A 13,359-nucleotide genomic window follows, 5' to 3' on the forward strand; every position below is an offset into this window, starting at 1 on the left:
CCAAGCATCTCCAAACTTCTCCTTCATTTGCCTCACACCATCTCAAGTTCTGCAGAAAAAAATGACACAAATTTGATCCCCAAAATGTGCAATAACCAGTTCAAAGTACAAACAGTTACAATAACCAAGATAAAGTCTTATAAGCATTACTCCCATAACAAACCATTGGAACTCCATGGCCCTACAGGTGAGTTTTGGCGGAAGAAATCAGTAGAGTAATGTATTTTTTTTCCAAAATGTATATTGGTTTCCCTCCAAATAACCAGGTGTAGGCCATTTCAACATTTCCATCTGTTTTCGGATGGAAAGTTAACAGCGGATGAAAAATTGATGAATTTTTAAATAGGTCAGGTGTTTTTTTTTATAATATTAAAAGGTCAAGTGCCTATGCATGATTTGTGTAAAAAGTCATGTGCTATTTTGAAATTTTTCCGATTCAAAAAGAACAACTTTCCCATGGTGAGGGTTGCCTTTTTCTTTTTGGGCTTCTAATTTTTTTTATTGAATTTACGGAGTTTATTTTATTTCTTGTTGCTCCATGGCAAAGGTTATCCAAAATCGAGGTCTTGTGAGGCTTATCCCGGAGTTGGCTTTGACTGAACCAACAAAAAAGGCACTAAATATTTGTTCATTATTTTTTCATTCAATCTTTTTAGAATTTTTGAAATTTCGGTTTATGATTTCATACTTTATAAAACTCTCTCGTACTGAGGGATGATTAATCTCAAAATTTTAACAAAAAAAGGGTCACTAAAACCAAGAAATACTACGTATCAATTATCATATTGATGTTTGCCGCAGATAAAAGAGAGATGTTTAGTGAGAATTTTTTAAGTATTTTGTCAAAAGTTTTGGACAAAAATGGAAAATATGCAAGAAATTTAGAAAATAAAATTTCTTTTTAGAATTTTGTTGTCAGGACTAATTTCTTTTAAAAAAAAAACAGAAAGTGAAGCCAGACTGGGCTTAGAGAGACAGGCGCAGGAGACCAACAATTGCACACACTGAAACTTTCCGGAGTTCCTAATGGACACAGTGTTTTGCCCAATCGACGCCCACTTCGCTGACGAAATCTCCGCTCTTCTTCAACCTCCTCCCTCTGCTCAAGCTCAGGCAATCTCTCTCTATCTGGTACAGAACTATGCATATATCTTGCCGAGGGAGATTTTCAATTTTTTCCTTTTTGTAAAACCCCCCAGGAATACTTCGACCAGCTTATAACAACCAGAGGATGCACTGGACTCAAAGTAAAACAAAATGGGGCGCATGGCAAGGGTATGTTTTCACATATTTCCGTTAGCTGTAAATTACTCTGTTGACTACCCATTTCTTGTTTGGTTAGTATTTATTCTCCTGTTATGCTTTGCTTTCAAACTGTTGGGGTGAGAACCATCAACCATAGGATTTCGTGCAGATTTTAAGACCAGTTGCCACTTGCTTGTTGCATACCCATTGTTTGATTCTTGTCGTGAAAGCGGGCCCAAGATTAGTCGAGGTGTGTGTTAGCTGGCTCTGACACTTGTAAAAGAAAGCTGCTTTTTTTTTTCTTCAAGTTTTTATCTGAATGGAAGACTAGTAGTGCAAATTTTAGTTGAAGTGCGACTATTCTTAATGGGAGTTGACAAATTGACAAGCACAAGTTCAGATATAAGGGGGATAGACAAATTGCTTTATGCTGCAGTTCATTGTATGTCACTATATTGTTTTACTGTTGTACTCTTGTGGCCCATTTGATTGGCCCGATTAGGCATGGGATTGTGTGGGGCTCTGATTCACCGGTTGGAGCACCTCTCGAGTGTTTGGGTTAGATGGTTCGAGCCTAGCATCTTCACCTAACCTGCACAAGCCAGCACGGCTAAAGAACCACACTGGAAGGACTCCGGGATGGTCCTCCAGCATACGGATGAGAGAGTACAGAGCAAGTAGGAAAGGGCTAGGGTTTTAAGAGTAGGAGAGCATGTACCTCTTTAGTTGATCTTGCTTCCCTTTTATAGAACTCCTTTTACTTGCTCCCCAAGTACGTCCATGTGCTTGGCACGCGTCGGCTGACGTCATCTGACGTAGCGGATAAGGCCAGTAACAACCTTGTGTATGAGCTGTCATTCCCATGTGCGCTCATGATTATTCCATTTGGCAACTGTTTGGATGACGTCATACTTGTCACTCCGGATAAGGCGGTTACTCGCACATGAGTGAGTCGGCAATGCCTTATTAGGCCAAGTCCTTAGGCCAAGTCCAGTGACCGAACACTGGACCGACGCCTGTTGGCACCGGCATCGCATTGAATGGGCTATCAGCCCTGTTAATGCCGGACCAAATGCTGAGCTATGGCACCGAGCCTAAGAGCTCATTTATCGTTTGCCGCTTCCAGACGAATCTACGGGTCATTGGGCTCGGCCGTAACTCGAGCATGGTGCCCTGGTCCGAGTCATACAATCCGGCCCACTATAGATTGGACTACAAATTTGAGGCGATCACATTTCTTGTATTTGAATGCAACAAGTAATGGTGGGGTTATTTCCAGTAGATACCTGTTGTACTATTGTATCAAAAAAAGAAAAAAAAAAAGACGGTCGTGTAGGACAATGTAGTAATGGCTAAACAAGGAAGGAATGTTGGAAGGAATAGAAATCTTACTAATTCTTGTAAATTATGACCAATTTGCAATTTCAAATTTAGAGGCAGGGTAATCATAGTATGGTCACTCATCTTGTTTTTTGAATTGTGATGCTACTACCTTTTATGTTTTTATCTTGATGTACATTTCATGTTGGCATTGAAAATGGTGAACTGCAGGTGTCTATGCTGATGTGGATTTCAGAGAAGGGGACCTTGTTTTAAAGGACCAAATGCTTGCTGGTTCTCAACATTCTGCTAATAAGGTTTTGGAAATTGAAGATATCAACTTGGGATTTACTTTCTTAGTTTTTTTCTCTCTTGTGGTTTTCAGGTTTCCTTTTGTTTTGTTTGTTGTTCTGCAGATTGACTGTTTAGTGTGTAGTTTCTGTTTCCGCTTCATTGGCACCATAGAAGTTCAGATTGGAAGGAAACTCTATTTGCAAGATTTGGGGGTTGCAGCGAACAATGAATGTGATAGGCAGACATTAGCACATATCCCAAAAAAGACATGCCAGATCAATTCATCTGACAGTGAGGATGATTCTTATGTTAAAGATCCCACAAGCACGGAAGAATGTGCTTCTACTAGTTCTAAATATGGAACCCCTCTTCCTAAAGAAATCGTGGAATCACTGATGAATGGTGAATTGGTTCTGCCTTATTCTGAACAGTTCCCATTGCCGTCAGTTATTTCTTGTCTTGGTGGATGTAGAGAAGCTTTCTACTGCAGGTAGGGTTCATAATACCTGCCCTTACTTGACCAAAAACAAATTCTATTTACCAGGTTTTGAGTAGCAAATTTTGTTTCTAACGCTAATTTTGTATCAGAGTTTATTGCTCTAGAAAGCTGCGACCTTAACTGTTAGGAATAAGCAGCAGTAGAATTGATCCTGAGAGGCTCCTAGAATTTGAATGTTTCTTCTTCTTCTAGGGAAAATGCTACAATGTACATCGCTATTTCGGTGTGTACATTATGCACCCTTTCAATTTCCTTAAACTCATAACGTTTTGCATAAAAATTTATGACATCAGTCTTGAATTCTTAACCATTTTTTTTTATAATATTTGGACATAACTTCATAATATTTATTTTGAATTCATAACATTTGTATGTTATGAATTCTTAAACAAATGTTATGCAATTCTTATAATGCTGTGTATTTTTATATGAAATGTTATGAATTCAAAGCGATTCAAGGGGGTGTATACTTTACACACCGAAATAGGGGTGTGTATAGCAGCATTAAAGATTATGGTTTTCAGGTTTGTAATCTATTTCCCCTTTTGGGAATCTTCTAATAATGTTGTCAAATAAACAAAGTGATTGTAGAAATGAAGGATGCTTTAACTGAGTGCAATTAAGTGCAAAACAGAAGATGATTCAGTGGCTCCATTTTAAGTTTTAACTAATACTCAAATAATTAGGCGGATCATTTTACTTGTACTTATTTGCAATAATTTGACAAAGACAACAGATAATGTTATTCTGTCCACACGAAGATGAGGTGTCTGAGTCGAAGGCCTAATAATATTATGACTATGAAAATCGAGAGGATTGATTTAGCAATAGCGGCACTGCCCGTGCCATTAGATTGACAAACGTAGTTTTGAATGATATATCGGACTAGATTATCTATTGTAAATTGTAATCTGTATGTGGATTAGTAAACCCACTGATACTACTTAACCTGCCCCTCTATATGGCTGTTTCAAGGGTGCAGTTTCTCTCTCTTAGTATGCTTAAAGCTTTTTCATTTTCTCACTTACACCAATTATTCAGTAATTTCAGTGAATCAATTCTTTCATTGTTGCCAAACTGTTGTAGCCAATTATGTGCGGAGGCTGATTGGGATTTGTTTCATTCTTTGCTTTGCACGGGGGCGAGGTCCAAATCATCTGATAAGGAGGCACTACTAAAATTTTTGCAACATGCTAATGGTAAGGCTCTAAACCAGTACTTAGCTGCAGCTAAGGAATATTCCTTATGCCAGATTCATTGAGTTTTTTCCTTTCTGTCATTGCTTTTCCTCCAGAAACGAATGACATCTTTCTGCTTGCTGCCAAGGTATGTAAGTATCTCCTACTTTAGATAATCTTTTTACCTGATTACCACACATACTCCATAATGGACCTATACAACTACAAACCAAATATTATTTAGGATCTGGACACAAGTAGCATTTCCCAAGGGCCTCAGCTTAAAATTGGCTTAATGAAGCTTTTAGTTGTTGCATTCTGCATTCTGCGCTGGGGCAATTGGCCTTCATTATTCATACCATGAGAATAGGTTGCAGTCTACTAAAAGGTAAGATGTCAAGGCCTAAATCATGAAGAAAGCAATCTATTATTTAACCTCGCTTACTTTGTTCAGCCTCTGTTTGACAAGAAAATTTTGACTCTCAAAATTAGTGCATAGTATGCTTGGGCCATCTTATTCATGTTTGCAAGGAACATTTCACGGTCACGTAATTAATCAACACAACTAACAAGTACCATTCCATGTCATTGCCCCTTCTGTCTCCTTAAGGAGGCAACTTTCGAAAAACCTGATGCATCCTCATTTCCAGTCTCTGGCAAGTATTAAAGTTGGCTTACAATGGTACTACGGACTACTTGTAACAGTGACACGCAATGGAAGTCAGTTCCTCAGAACTATTTATTGTTGTTACATATGTATGATATGATAGTGATCTTCTGTTAGCAAACTTTGTTGATTTTCTTTTACAGGTGGTTTCTTTCACCATTTTAAAATACAGAAAGTTAAAAGCATCTTATCCTGAAGACCAAGGCAAGTGCACTGCAGACAACTGTGATCTTTCTTTGCTTTCGGATGCATGGAAGCCTGTATCAATGGGATACAAGATAAGGTAGTTGTAATTGCTAGCGCTGCCTCCTTTTTTTAATCACAGCATATGAAGTCTTAACTAGTTTATCATGCAAAATTTGTCCTATGCTTTCGCTGGCAGGTACACTAGGCTATGAGTATATGATGATTGTTGAGGATCGTGTAAATTTATTTCCTTTAACTTGAAACCATACTTGTAATGGCTGTTTGAATTTGTTGTCTTCATGAAGCGTGTGCAATGGGCAATACGCTTGGATAGGTTTGGTTCGTGTGAAGCATGTGAACTTTTACTAGCCTATAGGCCCTCAACTGCTCAACAACTTTGCAAAAGCATGTAGCAAAGCCACATCAGTATGAAGATCAGGAGATTCATAAAAAGGTCAAAATGTTGTTTAGGACGACAGAAAATGTCGTAGAAGAAAGTTAATAAACAAAGTCATCTTCTTAAGGCAGGCATAAAACCCTAAGTCTCTAGATGATAAAGAGTGGAGCTCTATGTTGTACACAACAACTTCCTGTACTTACAGCAATAAGACACCAATGTACTTTGATCTCCATTTATGGAACACAACAGAACCAAGTTATTCTTTTGCAAACTTGACAGAGGATCATGGAAGGGCAACTTTCAGGATGCATACAGCACAATTTAATGTCAGTTGTAAAACGATTGTTGCGATATTGCATTTGGTTGTCTTAGTAACTATTGACTTAACAATGTACTGGTAGGACTAGCATAGGTTGGCAGTTTCATGATCTGATGTAATTCCATAAGGTAGATGCTACAAGAAGAAGTACATTGCAACCCTTTGAAGATGGTGGTAGCCTTGTGGCACTGTGGGAGTGTGATACAATTCTTCCTCTGGTTCTTCCAAACATGTTGAATCTGATCTGATCTCTCTCCTGACGTACCTAGGCCTAAAAGCAACCACCAGTTAGTGCCTAATCGGCCGTATGCAGCTGGAAGGCACTCCCCTAAGTCACAACTCCTAGGAGAAGAAGTATAGAGCTCTCAGTAAGATAGTAAAAGCGTACAAGGATATATCATGTACCTTCTGTAGACAGGCTGTACTAGGGTCTCCAAGCTTGTAGTAGGCACATGCCTGATGAACCCAAAATCGTCAATCCGAATGATGTCATGTATGACACACCGAGTGCCACATAGACAGAATCCTGTCACCAAGCAATGCCACTTGGCATCCACATTGAGCCAACCTGGCTGCTGAGCCACGGGTCTGACCAATGCCAGCCCGGCCACACAACTAGCTCCAGGCCTCCACACCCATACCAGCTCTCGGCCCAACGAGGCCTGGTTCGACCTATATGCGACCTGGATTGTGTGCCTGGTCTATTTTGTCTGGCCCAAACCTTGCTCGGTTCGGCCCACTACAAGCACCATGGAATCACTTCATTGACATTGAATGTACTTGGTGGAAGCTTTTTGATTCATTTGCCTCAAGGTGGATTTGATGTTTGTGGTGGAAGAAGACCGTCAAGTCAGCTTTGACCAGTATTCACTTGAAAGTGGCTTACCTTGGACCCACTAAAGAGAGCTTGAGCAAATAAGGCATAATAGCACTTGGCCTACTTGAGCAATAAGGCATAGTAGCGCTTAACCTACTAGAGCAAAAAAGGCACAATAGCACTTAACCCGCTTGAGCAAATAAGGCATAATAACCATGACAAAAGTTCACTGAACATTCTTTTTAATAGGCATCCATTTTTCTGCAAGGCATTTATTATGACAACTGGGACACTAACTTGCACTTTGTCAATAGGTGGTGGGAGTGCATTGCTTTGCCAGATGACGTCGATGGTTGTGACGAAGCTGCATTTAGGATGCAAATAAAAGAGCTGGCATTCACGGTAAAATATGTCCATCTTGACAGTTCTTGTAGATAAATAAAGTAGAGGATACAAATGATATGTTGCTATACTCAAACTGTAGATAATGTTATCTTCATTTTTGTACCTGGAATCTTCCACTCTAATCAAGAATAGATTTGATGCTTCCATTTTAAATCTTAACCTTTGGGCCGAGCTATCCCATTCAGTTAACTGATTAAGCATAATAGAATTTTCATAATTATGCCTTGTCTGAGTTGTTTAGTTTCACGTGTAAAAGTCCCCTTTGAAACCTGTCTAGTTCAATGTCCAGTTAAAGCATAAGAATTCAGGGATTCTTTTTGGCCTTTTCGTCCCTGCACTAATATGACCTAGAGGATATTAATATGGCCTCATGCTGTACTGTCATGCAGAGTTTTTGGTGAGCTTCCGCATAACTTTGTTCGGAAAAAGGGAAAAGATCATTTTTATAGCCTACAAGTTCATCGCATCAAACTACCTCCATTTTGTTGGAAGCTGACACATTTGCTGTTTGCTTCATTGACTTTTCTGCTGCCTTAGAGTATCTCCCTTTTCTAAGTATTGCAATATAAGTATCGCCCTCCACAACAACATGCATTATCCATATCTCTCTTTTCTTAGTATTGCAATGTAAGTATCGCCCTCCACAATAACATGCATTATCCATATGTACAACATAGGTTTGCATGAATTAAAATGTATACACTTTTCCATGCAGTTGTAAGGGTATGATAAGTGCTCTTAGACCAATTATTTGATTAAGCAACATCTATTGCTGTAACCTGTTATTGATGTGTGCTTTGTGCAGCACTGGATTAATCTGGCAACTTAGCACTAATGATTCAGTTTGAATTTTTTTCAGTCCCTGCAACTCTTGAAGGCAGCAATCTTTGACAAGGAATGTGAACCATGTATCCTTTTAAGTTTTGTTTCGTTGATAATCCTCTGTAGTTGGTTTTGTTTAATATTTTCCAGTTCATGATCACTTAGCAGAAAACACAGAAACAAAAATTAACTTGGTGGTTCTTGATTTTGTAAGGTTCTTAACTCTTCTAAGTATTCTCCCTTGAGATCTATGGGCATATTATCGGCATGTTTGAGCTAAATAATCTGTAAGTATTTTTATTCACCATTCAAGGTAGCCTTCTAGGCTTTTGCTAGCCAGCAAGTGTGCATGCAAAAAGTACAATGCTTGCAGTGGCCTTCTTCTAGCAGTTGAAGACAAAGTTCTTATGTGCTTCCTGAAATATATCACATGGCACATCTTCTTTCCACTTAGATGCTGCATTTCTGTCAAACAGTGATTTGGTTGTTGCATCACCAGTGGAGGATTACTTTCTGTACATTGATGATCTTCCGCAATCTGAAAAGGTAAGCATGCAACCCCAAGACATTCTTATAGTTTTTACTATATGGACAGGTTCTCTGCAAATTTCTTTATGGTTTCTTGGCAGAAAGAAGCAGAAAGAGTTACACGCCCTGCTCTGGATGCACTCGGTGATGACTATTCCATTTGTTGCCAAGGTGTGTCTAAATTGCAGAATAGACGCAGTAGATATTGACAAAGTAATTTAATAATTATGCTTGTAAGCTTGCAATTTATGCAATAGACGTATTTTTGTTTATGGAACTACTAAAAAGGGCTGAGCTATCTTTGTGAAATATTGAGATGAATGCATGTGTATGGACAATTAGAGTAGAGGAAAACGAACCACGGCCCACAGTCAAGTTGTTTCTGGAAGATATCTTGCAGATGAGCTTGCTGGATGTCTTAAGGAAGGCATCCGACAGTTTATGTTTCTTGAAAGTTTGAATTTAACTCTGAATGGTGAGAGTTGAGACTGGAATTATGGAAGATCGCTTGAAAATCTGAATGTTTCTGAGGACAAAGAAAGACGGAACTCGGAACATATGGGATACCATCATCTTTTAACTAGGAATACGAAAATAGGAATTGGTGTGAGGAAGCTAAAAATCTATGTGGAAGGATATGCCTGAGGTTCGGAAGGGAGACAGGTGAGAGTGTATGAAGTTGTGGTTGGATGATGAAGCGAGATATCTAATGGTGTAGGGTGATGGTTGACTGTAAATCAAGTGGTATGGAAATTGCTGTTAGTCGGCTATATGGTTAGGCATGTTTTGTAATTTGTAGTGAAAAATTAACACGCAAAAGTAATTTCAAATTTGGACATGAAATTACTGAGATAGATGAATTGCTGAAAATGAGATGTATGATGTATCCCATATGAATGCAGGAGAGAGAAGCAAGATGTGGCAATTTAAGCCAGGATGATGAAAAGTCACCTAAGATGACTCTTTCATGTCATGGTATCATGTAGAACAGAGAGCTATGCCAGTGAGGATTGGTTTGATTCAAGGGAAATTTTTCAAGGACTCATGATTACAAGGAGAAGGTAAAAATGAACATGAGTGATGCAAGAGAGAAGCTTATGACTGGACAGAAGTTTTGCTATTTTTGGACGGTTAGACTATGGAAATACAGCAAGTAAGTCGGATTAAAGCATTGAGGTTGGGTTGTGACTTTGAAACATATTGTGTCGAAGTTGACTGCTTATTGGAAAAGGTTCCTTGTACTAAAGTTTGGCTGAAGGCAGGAAAACTGGGAACGAGTATTGTCACTTCAGTTCCACTGGATTGGTACTTGCAGTGTTCAAGTTTAGAAGCCTGAATGAAGAATAAGTCTTTTAATTTTCCCGAAGTTAATTTCACCCGTTTTTGGAGAAAATAATGTAAGGGAACTTGCAAAGTGCACGCCCTTCCTCTTTCCTCTGTTGTGCCTTGTACTTACATTTTCCATACTGAATTCTGTGATCTGTACTTCGTGATTATAATGTGTCTGATATAGTTTCCGCAATTGCCAATACAGATGTTTCTTTTTTGTTATAAAATAATTGGTTGAGACATAGACTGTCGTTGCCAAAATTATGCATTTTGAGATAGCATGCTATGACTTCAGAATGTGTCCTGCATATTTTGTCAGATGCATTAAATGTATACTACTGATTTTTCAAAGTGAGGGTGAATTTTTTGTGTTCTATGTTTGTCACGTTGTACTTTATTAGTTTTTCGATTACTGAAGTGTTTGTTACATGCCAATGATCAATGAAAATCAACTATTATCATCATTTGTAGGCACTGCTTTTTTCCCTCTTCAGAGTTGTATGAACCACTCTTGTCATCCAAATGCAAGGGCCTTCAAAAGAGAGGAGGTAATAATCATTTCATACTCGTGAATTTGTAGTTGGATTGTTTCTCTCATCTCTCCCTGTAAAGTAGTTTTGATTATTCAAATTACAAAAGTGTGCAATTTGATGCAGATTTACTTTTCTCCCAATGTTGACTAATTTGAGTTTTAAGTGAAAGACCTTCGGTTGTTTTTGTTGCATATACACACAATACGTCATTGACTTATGAACTCTGTATCTATTTATTGGGAGGGAACTTCTATCATCCTCTTTTTCATGAATGCATCTGAGAACGTATGTGCCTGGCTGGTAACAAGAAAGTGGCAGACTGTATATTACCATTATATAGGTGCATTATGCTCATCCATTAATGTCCTTGAGCCACACGAAGGTATAGATAGTATGCTTAAATTGGTTACATGAAGGGGAATTTTTTCGAGTCTTGTTTGTTTGCTGGGAGGATTTCCCAATGGTAAAGTTGGTGGAAAGAAGTTAAACGTGCAAATCCTTGGGCTTGTTAGTTGTTACTGTAGCATAAATTTTTGTGCTTGGGAAACTATTTTTGGCAAATAGCTGGATAGTTGGTATATGACAGATTGACCTGTATGAGAGTTGAGCAACTTTAGCAATTGTAAGAGGATGGAGGTTAAAAGCACCTTAGCTGGGGAGTTGGGTAAGTTGGTTGATCTGAAATAGATGGCTGGGATACCTGCAGACTAGTTTAAGCTTTTAAGCCCTCAAGGCAATGGACACCTAATGGGGAGATGATGGCTCCATGTTCAAATTTATTCGTCAAATATTTATAAGTTTCTTTCACGTTGCTTTATTTTCCCCTCTTCTTTGTGTTTGGAGTGGAGGTAATTAGGATCCCCTCAAATCAGACTTGGAGAGCTATAAGTAGTAACTGGCATGTGCCAAGTTCCAAGCCACGAGTGATTAGTTTTCCAAGCGGTACTCTTAAGACAATAGGATCATTTTCCCCGGTGTTTGATGGGAGTTCAGTTGGGAATTAGATTGATTATAAGTAGTAACTGGCATGTGCCAAGTTCCAAGCCACGAGTGATTAGTTTTCCAAGCGGTACTCTTAAGACAATAGGATCATTTTCCCTGGTGTTTGATGGGAGTTCAGTTGGGAATTAGATTGATTTATGATGTGAAGCAGTTTATAATGAGTCAATAACTAACGGCGTCTTAGTAAGTATTGGACTCAGCCTTAAATCCTTGCTATTTATTTGCTCTATAATTTCATAAGGCTCTTTTTGTGTTTCATCTGCGAAAGTCAGTTTTGTTAGAATGCTTTGCACCTTGGAAGAGGAGTTGAACTCCTAACCTCCATTTTCCCCGTTGGACCAAAGGCCTCTCGGCAATTTCATAGAAGCTCTTAGTCTTAAATGACACAGTAAGATGCAGTCTTGCTCACCACCTAACAGAAAGGAAGAAAATAATTCCTTTCCATTCAAACTGCTAGGTATGGCATATTGGCATCATCACGTTTATCAAGATCACAATGCAAATACAGCAGCAATGGTTTTAGGATCGGCTATGCTTGCAACTAGTTGCTTCACCCCAATATAATGATTCATCTATGTTCATTATTGCAGGACAGGGACGGTCAAGCAACTATAGTTGCTCTTCGGTCAATTAGCAAGGGAGAAGAGGTAAAAATCTCGTCAGATTGGCATATCTTAGACACAGTGCCTCTATCTATTAAGCTCCACAATGGCGGTCACAATGTGGCTTTCTTTTGAGCTCTATTATCATATACCTTGTGATCCAAACGTACTTTTTTGGCATCCTTGAATGTTTGCAGGTAACCATATCATACATAGATGAGGACCTTCCTTGTGAAGAGCGACAAGCTATGCTAGCAGACTACGGTTTCAGATGCCGGTGTCAGAAATGCTTAGAAGAAGAGCCATAACAAGCCCAGGAAGTAATCTCCTTCAGATCAAAGACTTTTTCCAGCCCCGAAGTGAGGCATTTAGCCTAAAACATCCTTCAGTGATGATGGTGGTGCTACACACAGCCATGGGAAACAATCGCTTGCCTTCTGATATTGACAGGATTTGGACATCATCCAGAAGCGTTCCACCTTTGTTTAACTTATTGCGTTGAAGAACATTTAAATCAGTTTGAGACTTCATCCATTGATTGTTAAGTTTCACATAATATTTATTTTGGTTGGTTGTAATTTCCCATTTTGCTGGGGAAGGTCTGCTTTAGATTTATATAATTCATACAACAGGTCCAAAGGTTGTATCTAACATCTCAGTACTAATCCCTCCCATGGTAATGCCTCCTAACTAGATGAAAATGAAATTTAATTTTGTTGAAGCATTATTTCTTCTTGGCTGTAAACAAAGGTACAAACACTTCAGGTCTATATGATTCATTGACGTATTACTTGAGCATGACCAGTACCGAACAAAAATTCCAGCAAAACAATATGCCGAAAACTAGGGTTTTTCACACTTTTTTGGTAGATCAAGCTGATAGATTATAACGATCCGCCTTCAATTCCATATTGCTTTCTTTTTTCTTCCCTTGCCAAATACAAAATTAGGAGTTCCAAAATACACCGTAATCTCTGTTCCATAAACGTGAAAAAATTGAGCAAACCACCACAATTTGAAAGCATGAATTGCAGAAAATGAAAAGCCAGATACCATATAAGTTCATCTGTTTCCATGAATTGCAGAACCTCTCACCCTTCTTAGTGAGCCCTTCAAGACATGCCAAGACATCAGTGTCAAAGTAAGAATGATCTCCGTTCAAAAAAAAAAAGACAGTTACCAAGTTCATGCCAGCATTACTCTCAAGTGCCCC

At 38.7% G+C, this 13,359-nt stretch overlaps 1 protein-coding gene across 4 annotated transcripts; it reads left to right on the plus strand.

Moving 5' to 3' along the window:
• The first annotated feature begins 930 nt into the window (after nt 1–930).
• Nucleotides 931–12,867, plus strand: LOC131330636 (histone-lysine N-methyltransferase ATXR2). 4 transcript variants are annotated; one of them, XR_009201163.1, is made up of 16 exons: nt 931–1,113; nt 1,200–1,275; nt 2,797–2,882; nt 2,982–3,349; nt 4,445–4,557; nt 4,653–4,684; nt 5,347–5,486; nt 7,240–7,327; nt 8,190–8,238; nt 8,385–8,439; nt 8,629–8,698; nt 8,782–8,851; nt 9,667–9,833; nt 9,943–10,077; nt 10,481–10,557; nt 12,135–12,195. XR_009201163.1 is itself a non-coding variant. In XM_058364286.1 (15 exons), the coding sequence occupies exons 1-15, from the start codon at nt 1,027–1,029 to the stop codon at nt 12,452–12,454; spliced, it is 1,479 nt and encodes a 492-aa protein (XP_058220269.1). In that variant the 5' UTR covers nt 933–1,026; the 3' UTR covers nt 12,455–12,867. The 4 variants fall into 4 exon arrangements, 2 of the variants coding, with proteins under 2 accessions (XP_058220270.1, XP_058220269.1); XR_009201162.1 differs by having other exon boundaries at nt 9,667–10,077; XM_058364286.1 differs by lacking the exons at nt 9,667–9,833; nt 9,943–10,077 and adding an exon at nt 12,344–12,867 and having other exon boundaries at nt 933–1,113; nt 12,135–12,191.
• Nucleotides 12,868–13,359: the final 492 nt, after the last annotated feature.

Source organism: Rhododendron vialii, chromosome 6a (genome assembly GCF_030253575.1).
Source record: "Rhododendron vialii isolate Sample 1 chromosome 6a, ASM3025357v1".
Taxonomy (NCBI): domain Eukaryota; kingdom Viridiplantae; phylum Streptophyta; class Magnoliopsida; order Ericales; family Ericaceae; genus Rhododendron; species Rhododendron vialii.